The 21,279-nt window shown below is 38.0% G+C and overlaps 4 protein-coding genes across 4 annotated transcripts; 2 read left to right on the top strand and 2 right to left on the bottom strand.

The window, feature by feature from the left end:
* Positions 1–1,139: 1,139 nt before the first annotated feature.
* On the bottom strand, positions 1,140–3,738 carry LOC117635155. The gene is made up of 5 exons (XM_034369499.1): positions 3,348–3,738; positions 2,816–3,009; positions 2,689–2,722; positions 1,933–2,561; positions 1,140–1,558 (listed from the first exon to the last, which is right to left on the bottom strand). The coding sequence occupies exons 1-5, from the start codon at positions 3,649–3,651 to the stop codon at positions 1,295–1,297; spliced, it is 1,425 nt and encodes a 474-aa protein (XP_034225390.1). The 5' UTR covers positions 3,652–3,738; the 3' UTR covers positions 1,140–1,294.
* A 3,871-nt stretch (positions 3,739–7,609) lies between these two features.
* LOC117635581 (transcription factor HEC2-like) lies at positions 7,610–8,768 on the bottom strand. Its single transcript, XM_034369887.1, has one exon. The coding sequence runs from the start codon at positions 8,475–8,477 to the stop codon at positions 7,665–7,667; it is 813 nt and encodes a 270-aa protein (XP_034225778.1). The 5' UTR covers positions 8,478–8,768; the 3' UTR covers positions 7,610–7,664.
* Positions 8,769–12,593: 3,825 nt separating this feature from the next.
* Positions 12,594–13,408, top strand: LOC117634511 (protein RALF-like 34). Its single transcript, XM_034368653.1, has one exon. It carries the CDS (start codon positions 12,765–12,767, stop codon positions 13,170–13,172), a length of 408 nt encoding a protein of 135 aa, XP_034224544.1. The 5' UTR covers positions 12,594–12,764; the 3' UTR covers positions 13,173–13,408.
* A 6,070-nt stretch (positions 13,409–19,478) lies between these two features.
* Positions 19,479–20,962, top strand: LOC117633495 (mitogen-activated protein kinase kinase kinase 17). Its single transcript, XM_034367125.1, has one exon. It carries the CDS (start codon positions 19,637–19,639, stop codon positions 20,684–20,686), a length of 1,050 nt encoding a protein of 349 aa, XP_034223016.1. The 5' UTR covers positions 19,479–19,636; the 3' UTR covers positions 20,687–20,962.
* Positions 20,963–21,279: the final 317 nt, after the last annotated feature.

Here is a 21,279-nt window from a genome sequence, read left to right as displayed (position 1 = left end):
TAAAGCCAATTAGGAAATGCAAAAATAAAATAAACATTGTGCAACAAAAAATAAATAGAATATGCAATAAAAAAAAAAAGTTACATTAAATTGATTAAAATGGCAATTAAAAATATTTTACCTCATCGGAAAGATTCGCACCGCTCCGAATGTTCTCCTTTGCTTTTGTCAATGCATTTCTCCATTTCCCTAACTCTTTGTTTAGAATTTTCCATCTACTAGACAAAGCCATTTAGGTCCGAATGGAACCCGATCTTTGACAAAATTCTCCATGAATTTTGCTCCACATATGATGGAACTTCATCTCATTGCCCGTGATAGGGTCATGACTAACGTTCACCCAAGACTCGCACAATGCAATATCTTCCTGGGTTGACCACGAGCCTCCGATTTCAACAGAAGATGCCATTTGTTTATTTTCTACAAATGGAAAGTAGTACAAAAATGTGAGTGGATAGTAAAAAATATTGGAAGGAGAAGAGTTTGTATGGAATTGGTGTGGAAAGTGGAAAATATGAGTAGAGAGTAAAAAATATTGGAAGGAGATGAGTTTGTATGGAGATTTGGTGTGGAAAATGAATTATGTGAGTGGAGAGTAGAAAATATTGTATTGAGAAGAAATTGTATGAAGATTTAGTGTTGAAAGTAGATAAAATGGTTAGGTATTTATAGGGAAAAAATACATACATTTTTGGTATTTTTTTTAAAAAAAATTCAGAATTTTTTTGAATTTTTTCGGATTTTTTAGGATTTTTTTTAAATTTTTTTGGCCAAAAAAATGAGAACCGTAGGATTTCTGAAAAAAAATCCAAACGGAGCCACCCGGTGCCGACACGTGGCAGTAGCCGTTGGAGCTGACATCACGATGACGTCAGCGCACTTCAGTCAAATTTTTTTTTACCGTTGGCGCGTGTATTACACGCGCCAACAATAAAAAAAAATTTGTTTTTAATGCGCTGACGTCAGCTCAACTCGGGCTCAAGCCCAGTCGAATTTCGCCCATGGGCCTGCCCGGGCTCGTGGGACCCGCAGCTTGCCCAGGCTGGATTGCTTGCGCTGGAACTGGACTCGGGCTCCTTTTTGCCTTTTGCCTGGGCCAGCCTCTACGGCTGGACATGCTTTTAGAGAGGCAGTCAATAAATATTTTCTACAAATAATATTATTGGTAGAGAAAATATAAGGAGCAAGATTAAGATAAGGAATTTGAAGTTTGATATGTACTTAAAATAAATGGGGAAATTGCAATCCTGCTTAGAATTGTAGGCATGCAGGACTAGACATGCTTATTTTAGTTTCATATGTAATGGTTGGGAGGGAGGAAGACTTTTGAGGATCCCAATCTGGTGGAATTTACATAATCTTGGGGACAATGTGCTGCTGCTCCTGGTATTACCAAACCGATTAGCCTAACCAATTTCAAGAAGGGCCCTTCTATGTAATCGGGTCCCTCCTTAATTGGAATGATGAAACTTCTTATCAGCTCACCAAAAGCATTCATCATCATGGGTATAGCACTCCCTAGGGAGAAGTAATTCTTGTTTGGCTCTTCTCGAACAACCTGCACACATTAACATCATAATAAGAAGCATGTAATTGTAATTTCATATTGTGACAGTTAATGTTCTAGAGTTAAATTATTTGTACCACACTTACGGATCACATGCGTATTATGGTCATAACCAACCCTACAAGTGGGTTTCACATGCATATTTATTCAACATGTCAAATTTTATGCATTCCACAAATGTAATGTGCCAGATCTGTGAATTTGGACTACTGACCATGTTGATTTTACTTGAATATGTGGTACAAACTCACTGCTTGGCAACATAAACATTTGCGTAGCAACACAAGTTTGGTAAGAGAGCATTAACACTTCTTTTAGTACTGGATTTTATCAGTTGAATTTGATAAGAGAAAAGCAGTTGTTACCTGAACTTCATATTCCCTATTATAGTAGAGGCATGTCCCAAAGTGCTTGAACATTAGGGACCGGTCATCATAAGGTAACCTGGGCACCATGTCATTAGCATAGACAAACCTAAAATACTTAATCCTATGCTCTTTCAACTTGTTTTCCATGTACTGCCCAAATCTCTCATCTCCAACCCTAGGTTGTCCAAATGTATAAACTCCCTCCAATCTCTCCAACAGCAGATCTGAATCCTCTCCCTTGTGAAATGTTAAAACTGCGGGAAAGAGAATTGCTAGTGCCCCACCTAAACTGTGCCCAGTTACAATAAATCTTGCTGTGTCATTTTCAAGCACAAGTTTCTTCAGCATATCCCTAATGGCATAGTAAGCAAAGGCTGGGTGGCTATCATCTTGTTTGATTTCCTCCGGCTCGGGCCAACCAACATTCTTCTGCAATCCAAGTGCTTTCATAAAGCCTCCATGGATCTTTCCAACCCCTTGGAGCTCATACCAAGAGATGTCAACGTCAGTGCACCATGCATCCGCATCAAAAGCTTCTGTACCTCTAAAGGCCACAACAATAGTGTCATGGTCGGCACTTCTGTCACGTAGCAGAAACGCTTGTGTTGTGGCTTTTCCTTGATAATCTGGCAGACAATAATAATAATAATGTCTAGTTATAGTTTTTATCATACACATATAGGCTTATGTCCGACTATTTTACTTATAAAACATTATCGTGTTAATTTATATGCAATTCAAATTATTTCTTACCATTCCAGAAGTCGTAAGAGCCCAAGAACTCCATCTGCCAAAAGAAGGGGGAAAAAAGGCAATTAATTATAGTGATTTTAAATTAATGGAAGCATTTGGAGCAAATTAAAGATGTAAATCGCCATACCTTCCAGTGATCCTGGACCGCAGTTTGGATGTAGAATTTGTTCTCATATGATATTTTAGACGCCATCATACTGAGTGCTGCATTATAATTGCCATCTCCACGTTTGATTCTTCTGTCCAACTCCACTCGCTTGTCCAAATTTCCAACAAACGACAAGAACGTTCTTGAGTCTTTTTTGGGTATTATATCCTCACCTGCGCACATAATTAATAATATTAAATATTTTCTCAAAATCTTCCCCCAGAAACCACATATGTTCTTAATTTTACAAAGAGCCACATGTAGGTTGCGGGGCCATGATGACGATCAAGGCCTGCATGTGACTCCACCACTGACTGCCATGAATGCCATAGCGTTCACGGCAACTCACTGCTGCTACCTTCATTTAGAAGTGCTGGTGCCTTCAACTTTAGCATATATGGCAACTATGACAATCATCATTTAAGGTTAACCAAGAGAAATTACATACATTAAAAGTATTTTAGGATGCTAAGCAATTGCATGCATGAGAAGGGACCAAAATTATAGCTACCTCGAAAGAGATCCAGCAGGAGGCCAACCAAGTTGCGGTTACTTGAAAAGAGGTTCAAGCACGTTTCAATCCCCCAGCCAATGATTGCCATTGGCTTTGCCACCAATTGCAGCAACTTTTGCACAACAACGGAGAGAAATATGAGCCATCTGCGCGCAAACTCATCCTCGGTCTGCTCAAAAGAGTCAACGAACCTTCTCCTCTCCAAGTTATTGGAGAACAAGATGTGAATCAGATCAAAGAAACCCACATCCTTGGGTTCCAACAGCAAGTAATTGGTAGAGAAACTCTTGTCGCAAGCCATGAGAGAATAATATAATTAATCTAAGACTTCTTAGTGGTTGAGTTCCCAATAATGTTTATTTTCTGCACTCTGAATCCCACGTTAGAAGTAGTCTATATATAGATAAGCTAGGGTTATGGTGGCTGCTATGAACAGAAATTGAAATAGGTAATAATAAGTCTTTTGTTAGAACATCTTTGACACGTTCTTCACAAGAAATGTTCATATATAATGTGGAATACGTTCTTCACAAGCTACGGTTTGAATGTTGATTTAAACCTAAAACGTTTTAATTTATTCTCATTTTTCTCATGGACGACTGCGTCAATAAAATTAGGCACTACAGGCTTATCCTAATTCCCTTACTAAATTTTACACAAAATCTTGTGCGTAAAAATAAAAAATATACAAGAAGCATTCAAAACTTTGGTTGGCCTGTCTGTCGTTGTCATTTACCAGAAGTGTTTGGTTTTTTCACCAAGTGCATCTGCATCCTAAGATATGGACAAAAGAGCTTGCGATAAGACCATTTTTTATATATTATATATTTGTTGCATGCAATTCATCTCTTATATTATTTCATCAACCTTCAACCCCTCACGTGTCATGTGACTAATCTTATGAGATTAAACACATCCTTTTTTATTTAAATCTCAAATGAAGATCATGATGTGTTTAATTAGAGTAAAAATCATAAGCTTGCCGGTCTAAAGGAACCAAGTTCGGTTTGTGATCAAGGCATGGACATTGAACACAATTTTATGTGCCACATGACTTTCTTAAAGAAGGCCCTTCAACCAAAAAGTCTCAGCCCATTAAGCAATGTCCAACTGTACGTGGGTTCATTTGAGCTTTTTAGGGGTCCAAATACAGATTTTGAAATTCAACTCTTCATTGGTACTACTGTTGCATTTCATGACAGCCCATCATAGGGTTTCCTTTTCTTTCTTTTTTTTTTCTTTTTTTTAAGTTTAAAGCGGTAGTCTAAAGAAAAAGGGGGAATATAGGTGAGGGGGGAGCTCTCACATACACACAAACAAGATGTCATAGAAATTCAAACCTAAGACTACTGATCTGCAAATCAATACATTTTTCCACTTAACGAGATCATGTTAGCCCACCATAAGGTTCTTTGTTGTTGCGCAATGGAGAAAATAATATTCGGCTTTTTCAATTTCCTTAAGTTGCCCTCAATGCCTAACTTTCTTGCCTCAACCTATGTGGCATTTGGCATTTTCTCTAGCCGCTTAACTCAAAGCCAATTTAACTCAACAAGCCCATAAATCTTTTTTGTTTTTTTTACAAGTGATATCAATATAGGGAGATTCAAACACAGAATCTCGGATGCATGTGTAGCTACTCTAATCAATTGATGAGCTATACACCCCTTGTAGAGGCCATAAATCTTTAAGCACAAAATAAAACTACACCAAGTTTAATAAGGTTTAGAGGGCTTAGGGAGTCTATCTTTTTATCAATTGAAGATTATGATTCGAATTTGGTACTCTTTCAACGGTGGGAAGATAAAATATCACTACACTATGAATCAGAGCATAAAGAGTTTTAGGAGTTTAATTGCAATTGCAAGTTTTTCAACTGAGTGAAAAAAAAAAAAGTTACATATGCTTTCGAGAAGTCGGATCTCCAAGTCTTGGTACACAAAATTCTACTGTATTGCAAGTTTTTTGGTTACATGTTAGCAAAAAGTATTACCAACAAGAACGAAACAAAGAGTTGAAACTCAATTATTTTTTTACTTTCAAGCAGATGAATTGAATTGTAGATTGGACCCAACCTTGCAATTAAATTTCTATCAAATATATTTTTCTTTTTTCTCCCTTAGATTTGTAGGATATCTACTGTGTGTATATCATCTCAATACATCTCACCTTGCATAAGGGACATGGGAATGAATTGTCATCTTCCAACATAAGAGAGGAAGGGAGAATTTGGTTCAAAGATATTAGATACGCGTGCTCCACCTGCCCCCCCTTTAAATTGGCTACTCCCCTGCCAAAATCTAATCCAACCAACCAACCAACCATTTTATCATCTGCATTCATACATATGCTCTATAGATATATATAAAAATAATAACTTTCCTATCTAAAAAAATTCCTTTGTTGCTCACACGGTCACACCACCTTATCTTCATTTATAGTGGCTTCTTCCCAGCTTGATTTAGTGCACCTCCAATTGCTCAACCGTTATTTTATTAGATGCTCTAAATCACAGATTTCAAACTATTTGACAAGCGAACATTTGCTTATATGAAGCAGCTAAAGGTTATTGTTGCTAATACTAACATTTTTGGATTAGTATAGCTCATAAAATTTAAACACGAATATAATACGAGTTTACGAAAAAGATGAAAATTAATCCGATCGACAATAGAATATGAAAAAGGAGTAGATAGGAAGATGGAAAATGAAATTATGATAGAAGAATGTGTCAGAAGGATGATGCAAATACAATGCACTTGTGGCGGGGTTGAAAGAATCGACTCATTTCATGGATTTGTGAAAAAAGGGGACTTGGTGCTATGCCCTCTCTAATAATGAAAGCTTCTTTTGGATGTTGGAAACTTAGTAAGGTATCTCACATGGGTCTATTTGATGTATATAGATGTGATTTGACCATTATTTTTTTCTTTGTTTTCCTTCTTTTAATGCAATTTTCTTTTTTATTTGTTTTTTTTTATGCTAGAGGAGATAAACGGCTGTTTGTTGTGAGGCATGATCCTAGAGACATAAACACTTCCATTATTCGACCCTGCCCTGGGAGGCAACCTACCACCCACACCTCCATTGCAGGAGCTAAGCCTAACTATCTAGGAACTTATATGGGGCACTCTTAATTGGGCTACGTTCACGTTACACTTGTGTTATAATATGTATAGAATTAATCACGAGATAATCACAAATACTTGTTGACCCAAAATATTCCCGGCCTCTATTTTTATATTAATAAAGATAATACAAATACAATATTTCATTGGCCGAGAAAATGATGCAACCTGGCGTCTTTCTTGGTGTGAATGCGGGACGTGCAAGTGATGTTGGTGGTGCAGATGATCCACCCATGCATGGCAACTTGCACGACGGCCTGACTTGGAAAAGTTATGGTGTAAATAATACCATAAGAGAGAAAGATGGTCCCTTAATTAGGAGGGAAGAGAGTTCTCTATCCTTTTTCAACATTTTACACTCTCTGTGAATGAGACTCTATGGGAAAGTTGAAGTTCCATTTTCTTGTTCACCTTTTGTTGGGGATAACATCTCACTACATGGTCCTCTATGTACTGTTAAGTATATGTAGTCCCAAAGGGCATCTTCATGATCATGCAATGTTTATATGGGAGGGTTGAAGCTCGCTGTAAATTACCATTTTAGCTTGACAAACATGTAATACAAACAGATGCAAAAGCTTGTTAAACTAAGCATGAGCCCTATTATCCGTAGTAGGTATGAATCCATTTAGGTGTAGGATTTTACCTCAAACGGCATTGGTGCAATTAGTAGTGAATCACCAAGTTCTAACTTGTAGATTATCATCGCTTGTATCGAGCCAATGCCATCTTCATGAGCATGCAATTTATAATGACAACGCCTATAACATTCTTCATGCCCCATTTTCCACATCCATTGATCAATTTGTCCTTCCAAACTGAACTATCTACAGTACTCAAGCCAAACCACTGGTGGATCTCTTGTGCCCATGAACCATGTTGAAAGGCCTTATATCATTAATTGCTGTAGATCCAGTGGTAATTTTTTTTTTTCTTTTTAACAAATATTTTTGCACTTGAAGTTGGTTGGGATATTTGGGCAATGTAAATAGTGTTTGCATGGATATACTATTTTCCAATACATGACTTGATGCAATTTCTGAAAGCATGCATACATCATAAATTTTCTTCAAAATAAATTAAGAATCAACAAGTAACAAGTACAGATTAACAACTTCTTTACATCCCCCTCCGAATAATCGATCAAACGTACAACAATACATGATATTTCAAAGCAAATCTCTCATCATCTCAGCATCTGCATAGACCCAACCAAGTGAGAAGGCCTCAACAAAGCAGAATAGTTCACATTGCCCAATTGACCAGCCCCCTGGAAGCCAACACCAATCGGTCTATCTGCCCCAGCCCTCTCCAAAGTCTGCACTTGTTTCTTCAAAAACTTCACATAATGTATAGCTTCATCTAGCATAGAAGCTGTGTCCATTTTAGTCCCGCCAGGAACAAGTCTCTGCAGAATTCTAATCTTCTCGCTTATCCTTTCCCTCCTGTGCCTCGCTGCCACGCTCTGTGGATCTTTAGAAATCTTAACATTCCTCCTCTTCGGGGGCTTCACCGATTCGGGGTCTATTTGAATTGGCTGCATTGCCGCAATTCTGAAAATCATCTCTCTCATTGCAGCCATGGAATTTCTCTTCTCATATGAAGTAGGAGGAGGGCTAGTTTTGATGAGCCTTGGGGTGAGGGGCTCCTGAATTTGGTTTCCCATGAAAGAAACAGAGGAAGGCAAGGCAGGGTTTATCAACGTGGGCTGTGAATGTTGTGAAGAAACTGCATTTGGGTTGTGGAAAATGGGGAGAGATGAGATTGTTTCAATGTTGTTGGTGATGTTTGAGTTTGAGTTTGATCCCCAAGTGAAATCTATCTCTGGAAATGTGGGGTTGCTGCTGTTGTGGTAAGAGTCACAGAAGTGATCAGAAGACTGCTGCTTTTGCATTTGCATTTGCATTTGCATCATCATTGTCATCATGTCTATGTGATGATGGTGATCATCACCTGCTGATGATGATGATGATGATGATTTTAGCATGTCAACATCCATGGCCACCCAGACTTTTTCTTAAACCACACAGAAACACACACAGTTCTATTGAAAGATGGGGAAGTGGGTGCAGAACACAGACTGGAAATAATGTGACGAGAAACAGAGAAAACAGAGGTATGGGGGAGCTGAGGAGAGAGGAGGGACTTTAGGGTTGTATATATGAGATGTGTTGTGCAGTGACAGGGATAAGGAGATGGAGGAAAGTTGAAAGCAAGTGAATAAAATAGTGAAGGAAAGTTGAGAATGATTTTAAATACTGGGAAAAACCCAATTACAGAATCCAGCAGGCTTCACTTGTAAGTGGGAAGGACTTTATATAGCAAGTTGTGAACATTTGAGTGACTTATATATATATATCAATGGAAACCTGTAGAAATATTCAAGAAAACTCATTTATGAATGCATTAATGGATATGATAGAGACCGCCCATCATGTAGGGCTATCTCAATGAAGTATTCTCATCAACCATCCGATCATTTGGTTCTGATCAACAAATGGTTAAAGATGCAAAGAGTATATGAGATTAAGGGTAGAGGACTAATTGAATGCAGGTGCATGAACTATATGATCTCTTTGACTGAAAGGCCATTGCTTTGCCTAAAAAATATTGTACTTTATGAACACAAAAAGATGAATTAGGTACCCACAGTCACATGAAATGTGTCAGAAAATAACCCAGCCTCCCAGAGTTTAGCTATACCAGCTTTAAAATATTAATACCCAATTGAATGTGGCTGTCAGTGGAATAAGCCACCGGCGTTGACATATTCTGGTGGGTGAAGTGGAGAAATACTTCCATAACCTCGTTCTATTGCCCCTTCTTTTTATCTCTTTTTTTTTTTTTTAAAAGTGATGGATGAAGTGGAGAAATACTTTCATAGTCTCGTTTCATTGCTCCTTCTTCTTATATCTTTTCTTTTTTTGTAAGTGATATATGGAGGTGACAATGAAACCAGGATAAGAAAGTTTTTTTTGGGGTGAAGTGGGGTTGGGGCCTACTTGTGCAGTATTCTTCCACCTTGGGGTGGAATTGTAATTTGAAGTATCCTGATCCTGTTGTGCACTGCTGCTGTTTGGTCTTGGCACACTTCCCAAGGTGGATTAGGAACTGACGGTGATGGTGATTGCTTCCCAGAAACAACTCTTTTTTCTTCTTTATCTTTGATTTTCTTTTCATTTTTCACCAACTGGTAAAAAGTATTAAATGTCTTCTTCCTTGCTAACTAATAGCAACAAACTTTATACACAGCAAACCCTTTTGCAGTTTCCATGGACATGGTAACTAATTAAGATTAGTAAATCTGATGTGACATAAAAGTAGATGAAGATTGCTGGCTTGAAAACTGAGCACAGTGCGAGACAGACAAAAGTTGGAAAGGGAATTTTGCGTTCCATGATCAGAACAGAAACCATTCAATCAATACTCCAATTTTCTACCACATCACATCATCTTTTTTGTTGGGTTTTCTGGGTACTTTTTTCTTTTTACAATTTCCTACCATATCAGAATTACTCATGCTTTTTTCTCTTTTCTTTTTTTTCTTTTTTCTTCTTGTTGTTGGGTTCTTCTACTGCATGCGTGTAAAGACTCTCTTCTGTAAAACAGATGTTAAGATTTTAACCTTGCCTCCTCTGCTTCAGAGAGTTGGTGTATAGGTTATGAAAAAAAAAAAGAAGATTGGAGAGTGAGAAAGAGAAAACCATTGTTATCAACATAAAAGAATCTTGAGCAGATAATAAAATTGCTCAGAAAATGGTCCCAATTTTCAGTACAAGCTATCGCTCTCTGTGTCTCCCTATGATATTCTTAAGCCTAAAAGCATTTAAGAAAAAAGCTTTACTTTGCACCTCAATTGCACAGGCCAACAGCTACTGTTGAATTTGCTTCCTCTCATATTGTCTTGCTTGAAGTTCTCATATTAACATTATTGCGCAAGAAACCTTTTTCTTACCTATTGATGATAATTGAAAGCAACACAAGTGCTTTTCGTACCGTATTTGTTGAAATTAGTCAGTGAGGAATCTTAGTGACGGTGCCTACAAGGCCCTCAAAATCAAAATTCAACTTGTAGCAAGTACAAAAATCAACAGTTGCTTTTTTTTAATGCACTTTTGGTGAATTGGCAGAGCCAACCTTGCATTGCATATTAGAACTTTTGAGGTCATGGTTTTAATTCTCCCATTGCTTTGGGATTGATAGCTAGGCACAGCCTAGAGTAACTAGTTTTAATCTCCATGCACCAACGACCTTGTCTTAACTATCCTAATAGCTTGCAATTGCATACATTATGGATTACTAACGGGGAAGTTCTTGATTTGATGTTAAAACTTCACTTGCCATAAAATGCTTATTGGTCATAAAAGTACATTTTTCAAGAATCATTTGGATTTTTACCAAAACAATTTTGACGCTCTCTTAATAAAAACACTTCTAAGAAAGACACTTACGAGCACAAGTGTTTCTTACAAAAATAATCCTAAATGGGCATGTGGAAAGAATGCAAAATAAGAAAATGAAAGTGCTCGAATAACATTGTCCTTTTTAATAAAAGCGCTTCTAAATAAGACACTTATGAGCATAAGTGTTTCCTATAAAAACAGTGTTAAACGGGCATGCGGAAATAATCCATAATGAGAAAAGGGAAGTGCTCGAGTAACATTGCCCTTATTAATACTTACTCTCTCATCTGTTTGAGACTAGGTTAGCGCATGTGTGTTGTTGTTGGTTGTTTTGAGTTTCTGCTATCTTTGTTTCTTGCACAGAAGAGAGGAGTGGGAGGCAATCCGTGATAATAAAAACAATGAGATAGAATGGACCACTTCTGAGTTCAAATCAAATCATGCTAATCTGGAGCTATAATGGAGTCTATGGGCACTTTGGCTACAGGAGCTGTCTTCAGCTTCATAAAGTCATGGTGCTGATAAGCATGAAGCACTAAACAATTCTATATAAACTTATAAAGACATATATATCATACCAAAAACAAAATTAGAAAGATAATATAAGACACAGGACTTCATTATAATTTACATAAAATTCAGTTATATTTGCAAATTATATGGCCCAATATTTTATTGGGTTATAAAGCCCACTGCTCATATATTTATAGGCCCCGTAAGAGTTGCAAAGGAGCCTCGGCCAATCTGTAGCAATCCCCCTCTAATAACTGCTCAATGTTGTTGGGCAGAGGCCAGAAATAGTATAGCACAAACTCAGCCCGAGCCCAGAAATGGGATTTTTGTTTTTTGTTGCCGAAGCCCATAAATGGATTTTACGTTGTATCATTTCATGTTTTCATACCATTTGGTCTGCAATTGGCTTGTAGCTTAAGTGATTTAAGAGTAGTTATTCTTGAACCCGAGGTCTTGTGTCCAGATACCTCCTCTCCTAATATATCTTGTGCCAAAAAAAACAATTTTTGGCTTTATCACAATTCTATACAACTTTCTTTTGTTGAAATTGAAATTGGGGCTCAAAAGCCCAAACCAAAACAAAAGAAGATAAACTAGCCCAAGTGGCTTGACCTAAAACCCTAACAAGGCTAGGACTAGGAGGGAGGAAGTTGAACCAAGTGCAACCCAAATCAAAGGAGAACCTTAGCTAAGCTATGTTCTTCTTCTAATAAAGATGATCAAGCTTCCAATTATATACAACTTTCCCTTCTAATCTTAAGTCAATTTGTTTTATTTCAAAGGAATAGGGAAATTGTTTTTTTTTTATATTAATGAATTTAGGACCAACTTTTTTCTTAAAAGTTTACTTGGTTAAACAATAATACAAATAAATAAACAAAATTAAATTTAAAAAACTGACCGACGACAACATATTCCGACCAGCCGCGTACACTAAACACCAAATTTTAATGTCGTATTCCGAACCTGTCTTATACACCCCAAACAAACACTATAATATCCCGCGCCTCAGTCTCGCACAAAACACCTGACGAATCATACTACACAACTCCGTGTAGACCCCGCTCAAGTTCCATATCCCTCAAATCCCACGCCAACTTCAATCTCCCTACCTCTACACCCTGCCACACCCAAACCTACCCCACCGATAAAACACGAAAACCCAGACACGCTATAGACGGTACATTGATGAACCCCAGCTGTAACCCAATCCTGCTCCTTTCAGCTCACTCTCACATGTGACCCTTGGCCCCATTGCCTCCAATGTAAACCCCAAATCTACCTTGGATTGATTTTCATAGATCATTTCAGATACAAATTGAGAAACCCACCAAAACCCACTTCACCACTTTCTCTCTCTGTGAATTTCCATGGCTTCTGCAACCCAACCCAACCTCCTCCTCTGTTTCTTCCTGCTTTTTCTCTACTTGGGTCCATTTGTCAGCGCTCAGATTGAAGAGACCAGCTTGAAGTTGGTGGCAGAGGCTCTGGAGTGGCCTAGCTCCACAATGTTACCGCTCTACGACGAGCTCGATGAGGAGGCGGAGGAAGACGGCGGCGAGGACATGGAGCTGGACATAGAACATGGCTACGCACGCAGATCTCTGTTCTGGCGGAGGATGAAGTACTACATTTCGTACGGGGCTCTCTCGGCCAACCGCATCCCCTGCCCGCCGAGGTCAGGGAGGTCTTATTACACCCACAACTGCTTCAAAGCTAGAGGCCCTGTTCGTCCGTACACACGAGGCTGCTCTAGGATCGCCAGATGCAGACGGTGATCGAACTGCAGGTGTTTTTAGCTTGCTGGATTGGTTGGGCTGAGTTTTAATTAGTAACTTAAGTTATGGGTTTTAAGGTTTGAGGCTGTTTGTTTGTTATGTTCAATTGCATTGTCGTCGGCATCTACTTGTTTGCTGCAGAAAGTGTTTTGTTAAGATTGTAATTTGCTATGGTAAATTAATGTGGTGTTATGATGATTGGTTAATGTTTTTGGAGGGTTTTCAACTGTTCTTAACTATCTCAACTGCCTTCCACCAACTCCATTCAATTTCAACCACCTTTCTCATCCAATTGCGGTTTGCTATAAATTAATCATTAACTGTGGCAGAACAACATGAACCGCATTTGAAGTATATTAATCAAAATTCAAAACATAAAAGCTTGGTTTAAAAAATTATAAGTATGATCTTATAATCTTTAGTCATTGCTTCATCAGGGCATGTCAATCCAGTTCCACTTTTGGGGAACCATACTTCTTTTGCAAGTTTGACCTAGCTCTAGATTCTCTTGTAAAGCAGCTATGGTGCTATTGTAGCATCCTTCTCAAATAGGACTACGTAGATATAATTACGCTATTTGAGCAGCAACTTCCTAACCAAAATTTATACCCAAAATAACATACTAAAAAAGGGCATTGACTTCTAGTACAGTGGTTTCAAGTTCGAACTCTCATAACATCTTGATAGTGTGTGCGATAAAACCTTTCTCCCTCAATAACGCTTGTATATATAAAAAGAAGATGAATATGGCAACAAGCTACATAGGCAATCAATCTTGGGCTTGTAAACCAGAGAGTGACTAAAACGTTTTAGAAACCTTGTGGGCGTAGATAGTAGAACAAATGGAATCTATTGTATGGGCCACCCTAGAGTTTCAATTTGGGCTGCAACGATGACCAAAGATACCGTATGGCCTTGATTTCTAACTTTTTAATTGCTCCACTTCATTATGTTTATTATTTATTTATTTTTTTAAAATCTGAATAATAAATAATAAAGAATAGCGATATATAGTCTAAAGATATGAGACGGCCGTTAATGACTATTTGATCTAATGACATTAGTTTGATCTAATGACATTAGTCATCACTTTGTCGGAGAATCCTTAATTTAAGTCTAATGATCAATAGTCGTTGTGTGATAAAAAGGAAAAAGAACAATAGTTGTTGGGAAGAAGAAAAAGAAAAAAAGGAGCATCCCTTTCATAAGAATTTTCGTATGAGACCCTAAAAAAATAGAGAGTTTTGGAATACAAAGCTTTTCTCAAATACTTAGATGTTGACTTAAATGAAAGTCAAATTATGGACTTTGGGAAGGAGCTAAAAAAATCAACTTCCATGCAAGTGCAATTCCCTTCTACGCCACAGAGTCTTTTCCTTTCTTTAGTCACATAATTGAGGGTCATCATTCATGAGTCGTTTTGTGGTGAGAGTGTCATATATAAAGACTTTCATATTAGTCATAAGATTCATCTAAATAGTAACTTCACTTAAATTTAATAAAATGATTATACGACTAATATGAAGATTCATTCTATAGAATTTCGCTGTCATCCGTACCACCTTGCCATTAGTGGATCAACTTGCGATCGCCCTTTTGGTTTTAATTTTCTTTAACACAAAATATCTGAAAAGAGCAAGCCCGTAACCATCGTTGGTTGATCACATCCAAAAACCTACAAGGCAGCTGTGAGCCCAACTTTTCTTATCGTACTCGGCCCCAAACAAAATTCGAGTCTAAATCTACCCCAGCTGCAACCAGAAGAATCAAACAATAAACTCCCCCGAAATCATCAAGGCATGGTCAAATCAAACACGACTGGCAACTCACTACCGGCCACCTTTCGAAGCTCATATCAAATGAACACAACCCCTGGCGGGACCCACTTGGCTTTTACACGGACGTTGACTGTCAATCCATCCTTGACCGCACTTGGTGCACTGCACACCATCTGCCTTTGTGCGGTGGCTAATATTATAAAATTATAAACATGAATTATGGACCGACGGCTCATATTTGGGTGAATTGACCCTTGAAGGGGTCCGTGGTCGCACCGTCGGCTTCAAGATGAAGAATCAGCATACTGGTTCTGAGTATCTAAAAAAGGCTCACGTGGGCTACTACTATGTGATATCATCATGAACCGACAAATCCCACAATTTATAATAACTTAATTTCCCAAGGAAAATATTGTGACACTTTTGTTTTTATTTCTTGACGGCGATTCAGATATTTCATCTCCCAATTTTCGTTGCATGTGTGAAGGTTGGTCCTACTTTGCAACAAACAACCACTAGTACCATTCAATATGTCTACCATTCCGGCCCCATAATCATCACATGCATGTGAAATTGGAGGTTACCGCTGCCTAAATTATGCTTTAAAGGATCATTAGCCAGTTGACAATCTAAACCTTGGCCTCATTAAATGGTCACCACAAGTTGTTCATATGAATATGGCTTTTTAAAAAAAAAAAAAAAGTGGAGCTAGCTAGCTAAGGTTTTGAAGCTTGCCAATTGTCACAACAATCCCCTAAACACTAGAGGTTGCCCTTCCTCAGTTTTCGACCGTTAACCCTAAACATTAATAAGCATGTGCGAATATATTTTTATGTATTTTTTGCGATACTGACCTATCACCGTTTGGTTAATCAATTTAAGGAGAGATTCGCAATAAGGATGAACAAATGAAGAAAGTATTAATATACCTTTCAAGCTAAATGAAAGTACATAAGGAAAAAAAGAAGAAGAAGGAAACAATATGTGAGTCGTCTAAATTGTTTTCAATATGTGCTTTTTATAATAAATAAACAAAACAGAAACAAAATTACAAGTAGGATTCTTTGACGAATTCCCAAATTCCGAATATCAAACTTAACTTTACAAACTATCAAAAAAGGAAATTAGAAAACCACATAAACAGTATTTGAATGTTATTGTTTTCTCTCTCTCTCACAGTCTCACTACAACTTCTTACAATTTCACATCACACATGGGTAGTAATTATAGCATGTGAACGGATGATGCTTCTCGGGATCCATAAAACGATGTCGCATGAATAGGCACAGGAAAGTGATTGGATGCCTTAATTTCAGTGACGACTCATAAAGTGTTGTGTTGCAAATTACACGTACAAGGGAAGGCAACTGATTGATGGGGAAATGGGACAAAATAATCGCATCAGGATTCAGGCATCATGTTTCACGTAAAGCCTTTATTCCCCGTATATTCTTTTTTTATTTCTTTCTTTTCCTTTTATTTTTCCAATATGAAATCTTATATTTTGCTTGACAATTACACATTCCGGATCAGCTTTGGCCTATTAGCCTCTGGCCCCCACACATACAAATTCGCAAATTCTGTGTGTTCAGATGAAGTGAACCAAACTTCTATTCAACTGGTGCATACATGCATAGGCTCCTTAAGGGTTAAGGTTGCAGAGCCTCCTCCAACCATCCCAAGTGGGCAGACATCATACCTGCCCTTCAATCGTCAACACACTTCCAACTACATTGTTAGGAGCACGTGAGTGTCGGCTTTGGCTTTTTAACCAAATCAACATACTACTTTTACAATCACTTATCCTAATATTTCAGTGAAATTGTATCACAATTGCGTAATTTGTAATTCACAAGTAATTTTTCGATAAAATCGTATTATTGTCGCGTAAATTGTAACTTACGAGTAATTTTTCAGTGAAATCTTTGTTACGATTGTATAGAATTATATATTAAGTATCTATTATAATACGTAAATTAATAGCACCGTATAAAGATGTTCCTGTATTATATAGTAATTTATCGTAACTCGCAAGTTTATGTGGTTGGTTCCAAACTTCCAAGTCTGAAACTGCGGTGACCGACAGAAGAGAAAGGAAGAGGCTGATAATATTGTTTAAAGGAGAAACGTGCCAACTTGCGGATGCTAAATAAAGTCTGCATGCAGACTTAAAAAAGTGAGCTTGCAGCTTGCAGCGGCTTTTGGTCCTCTGTTGTGAGCAAAAGTTACAGAGTATGCTGCTTATACAAACTGCCTTGGCTGCCCTGCCCACTGGTTGGATACAACTGCAGCTTTGGGCAACCCCTCACCATTTGCAGCAGTTACGGCTTATCTATTAAAGTTGCAACTTCCCATATGCAGTGCGTCGTCTATTTTTATTCCTTGTTTCAGGGAAGCAAAAATATCTCATTTGATTTTTTTTTGCTTGGGCTTGGAAGTTTGAGCTTAGAAAATTACTTATTATCTAGAATGAGGTCATTCGAAAAAGTTATCGTATGTATCGGATAATCAAGTAACATACTGATGTGGTATATCCAACTCAAATTATATTATGTGTGTTTAATTTTAGATCTACCGTCATTTATTGTTTAAAGTTAGTATCAATGATATCACACAAATCTTTTTTTTTTTTTTTAAAGATGCGATCAACAACGTGATCCGTAAACATGAAACTTGCAAATTTTTTTTTCCTTGGAGCCAATAAAGAAGAATTTAGAAGACAACAGTTGAAATGAAGCTATCACCTCGCATTACTATATGATATGAAAGGTTTGTAAAGATTATGCTGGTAGCTATAGCTGGGGTGGTTGGATTTAGTACTTTTACGCAATGTTTGTGTGCGATATAATAGTCTTTCAAGTGCATCTTTCTACTGTTGTTTTAAACGCACATTTAAAACGTGGTTTTAACTAATCTAGTCCATAATGACATTCCATTGAACCAAAAATGAGGAGAAGGGTTGATCCAACAGCGGCGAGAAAGATAGATGCAAACAAATTCTGTCGGTTCTTATTTTTTTAACACCCAATAGAAATAGATAGAGCAGTTAGTTTCGGAATAAATAATATTAATATAGGCCCATATTACGTGAGCTGGTCACACATGTCTTGCTATATTAATTATTAATTATTAATTTTATTGAAAGTGTATTCCTTGTTTATTTTGTAGTGAAGAAAATGAGGCAGGGCTTTCGAAATTTCAGGTCGTTGCTAAGTGCACATGAGACATGCCTTCAATGTTGCTATTGTAGTTGCTTTCCTTCTTGTTCTTGTTTTTGTGTTTTTTTTTTGGTTTTATGGGGTGTGTTCTTGAGGGAAAGGGATGGATAGCTACATTGCACTTCTTCTACATCCGAATGAAAGTGAATCAAATAAAAAAGGTTATAAATTCGTTAAATGCATTTCTTTTTCTTGAAGTAACAACAAGATGCCCCTACCTTATTCAACAAGGAGAGGGAGAGGGAGAGGGAAAGGGATGGGGAAACTATTTGTGTTTTCTCATATAACCGCTCATAAAATATTTCTTAATGAACTTGGTTTGTGAGGCTAATGCTTATCCCTAACAAAATGGATAGGGTTTCAAAATAAGTTCTTAATAAGCTTATCATGCGAGTACTTAAGAACAACAAAGGAATTCCTTTTTCTTGTATGAGAATCGTCCTGATTTTATTTTCAATATGTAATGCATGAGGTTTGTAATTCGTGATCAAAGAATTCCCCTTTGTCCTTGATACAAATTGAGATTTGTTGCACTACTTGTTTTACACCAATAATATCATATTGTTTATTATCAAAAAAGAATAAAAAAAGGAAAAACAAAAGCTTATGCATGTATGATATACTTTAACACTAATCAATCATTGTAGTTTGATCTTAATTAAGTGTAATTAAGCGCATGTTATAGTTTCTGATTTTGTAATAATTTTTGGGGATGCGAGTTTATTGACAACCAATCAATCACTGACACACTCTAATTTAATGTAATTAATTAAGAGTAGCATTCCCTTTTCTCCTCGTTTACTTCATGTCTCTAATCTGGCCATTACTTTCCAATAATATAAATACAAATCAATATAGAATTATACCATCATTGAAAGGATAACTACCCCTAACAATTACCCCCAAAACCTATCTGAATGGCTGCTGCCCAAGTGACCAAACTTTTGTAATCAGATTTACTGCCCAAGTAATCACGTTGTGCCCAAGTAATTGCATTTTGCCCAAGTGATCAAATTTACCTGCCCAAGTAATCAAATTGTGTACAGTGGTAATTAAGTCATTACACACAAAAAATATGACATCCGAGCCGCGTGGGGCGAATAAAAATCTTTCCGTATCATTATCAACCACGTTTGAATAGGAACCCAGTCCTTGTGCAAAAAAAAAATATCCTTTGCCTATCACGTGCTTTAAAGATATCAATCAACTTATTAGCCCCCACTCCACCAAATATTTCAACCAAAATTAAAAATATTAAAGACCTAAAGTTTCCCAATTCATTGAGAAGCGCTATATATACAGAGGCTGCTGCTTAAGAGTTGCTAAACTTTTTCATGCTCTCTCTCTTCTTTCTTCCTCCGAAAGCAAACCAAAAACCCTCACAATTCACAGCCTGAAAATCGCTCTCAAAACCCACACACAGAAAAATCCCTTCTTTGATTCTACCCAAGGTTTCAAGTTTCAAACCATGGCGTGGGTTCGGGGAAAGGAAATCGGTCGGGGAAGCTTTGCCACCATCTACACCGCAAAGCCCAAAAACCCATCTTCTCAACTTCCGCCATTGATGGCCGTCAAGTCTGCTGAATCCTACTACTCCGCCTCGGTCGAGAACGAGAAGCGAATCCTGGACCAAATTGGGTCTTGCCCACAAATCATCCGCTGCTTCGGAGATGATCGGACCGTCGAGGACGGCGAGGAGTTTTACAATTTGATGCTGGAGTATGCGACCGGAGGTACTTTGGCCGACGAGCTCAAGAGAAACGGCGGTCGTTTGGCGGAAGCCGATGTTCGACGACACACAAATTCGGTGCTGAAAGGCCTCGGCTTCGTCCACGCAAAAGGGTTTGTTCACTGCGACGTGAAGCTTCAGAACGTTCTTGTTTTCGACAATGGAGTGGCCAAGATCGCCGACTTTGGGCTTGCGAAGAAAGCAGGGGAAGCAGAGCTGAAAGCCGAAGTCAGAGGAACTCCTCTGTATATGGCGCCTGAATCTGTTAACGACAACGAGTACGAGTCGTCTGCTGACGTTTGGGCTGTTGGGTGTTTGGTTGCAGAGATGGCGAGTGGAAAACCAGTCTGGCATCACAGCCCGGGCGCAAATATTTTCAAACTCTTGATGAGAATCGGAGGAGATGAGTTGCCGCAAATTCCAGAGGACTTGTGCGAAGAAGGAAAAGATTTTTTGGAAAAGTGTTTTGTCAAGGACCCGAGAAAGCGCTGGACGGCTGAGATGCTTCTGAGCCATCCTTTTGTTTCCAATTACGACGCGGTTTTGTTGGAAGAAACCAAGCTATCACCATCTCCGAGAGGCCCGTTTGATTTCCCAGATTGGGTTTCGATGGCAAGTTCAGAAATTTCATCGGACTTTGAGGATTTTTTCGGAAAGAATGATTTGAATTCCGGGTCTGATTGGTCGTCGAGACAGAGTTCTATTCCGGCGGAGGATCGGTTGCGGCAGCTAGCCACGGAGGAGACACCCTATTGGTCTTTCTCTGGAGATTGGGTCACAGTCCTGTGATTCAATAATTTTGGGTAGTTTTCTGAGACAGAGTAGGAGACGGGTAGAGAAAAAAGTAACCGAGGAAAGGAAAGAGTCGAAGGTTCTGAGATTCAATTATTTGTTGATTATTTTTTGTGACGGTAAATATGGAGTAGGACAGTAACAGATGATTTTAACAGTCTGGTCTTACTTTGGTAGATGAAATGGTCCTGATTTGCGCCACGAATGGGTGACCAAGTGTACAGACAATTTTTGATTGACTTGAGAAATATAGTAGTTGAGATTATTTTCCAAGAAAATTTGCAGATTTTCCATGAAAGTGTTTGTGAGGCTTTGGGCTCTTTCTTCTTGACTTTGAAAATTCAAGGATGGAGTTCAACTTATTTTTATAATAACCACATTGACATCGTGTGCTAATGCTAATTCTGCTAACACACACATGAATTGACCTAAATTGGGTCAAGAGGCAACCTGTAATAAACTCAAAACCCATCTTTCATCTTTGCAAGTTCACATGATATGTGGACTTTGTTCTTCTCCTCCTCCCTTGCACGGCTAGTTTGATTCGAATATTTACAAGCATATTTTTGGGTTGTTGAGTTTTTTTTAAA

This window comes from Prunus dulcis, chromosome 7 (genome assembly GCF_902201215.1).
Source record: "Prunus dulcis chromosome 7, ALMONDv2, whole genome shotgun sequence".
Lineage (NCBI taxonomy): Eukaryota > Viridiplantae > Streptophyta > Magnoliopsida > Rosales > Rosaceae > Prunus > Prunus dulcis.
This window is presented reverse-complemented; position numbering and strand designations above follow the sequence as displayed.

Coding starts and splice junctions, on each gene's coding strand:
- LOC117635155 (XM_034369499.1), bottom strand. CDS start 3,651: ATGGCTTGCGACAAGAGTTTCTCTACCAATTACTTGCTGTTGGAACCC. Junction 3,010..3,347: donor CCTGCTGGATCTCTTTCGAG/GTAGCTATAATT, acceptor TTATGTGCGCAG/GTGAGGATATAATACCCAAA. Junction 1,559..1,932: donor ATAGGGAATATGAAGTTCAG/GTAACAACTGCT, acceptor TAATGTGTGCAG/GTTGTTCGAGAAGAGCCAAA.
- LOC117635581 (XM_034369887.1), bottom strand. CDS start 8,477: ATGGATGTTGACATGCTAAAATCATCATCATCATCATCATCAGCAGGT.
- LOC117634511 (XM_034368653.1), top strand. CDS start 12,765: ATGGCTTCTGCAACCCAACCCAACCTCCTCCTCTGTTTCTTCCTGCTT.
- LOC117633495 (XM_034367125.1), top strand. CDS start 19,637: ATGGCGTGGGTTCGGGGAAAGGAAATCGGTCGGGGAAGCTTTGCCACC.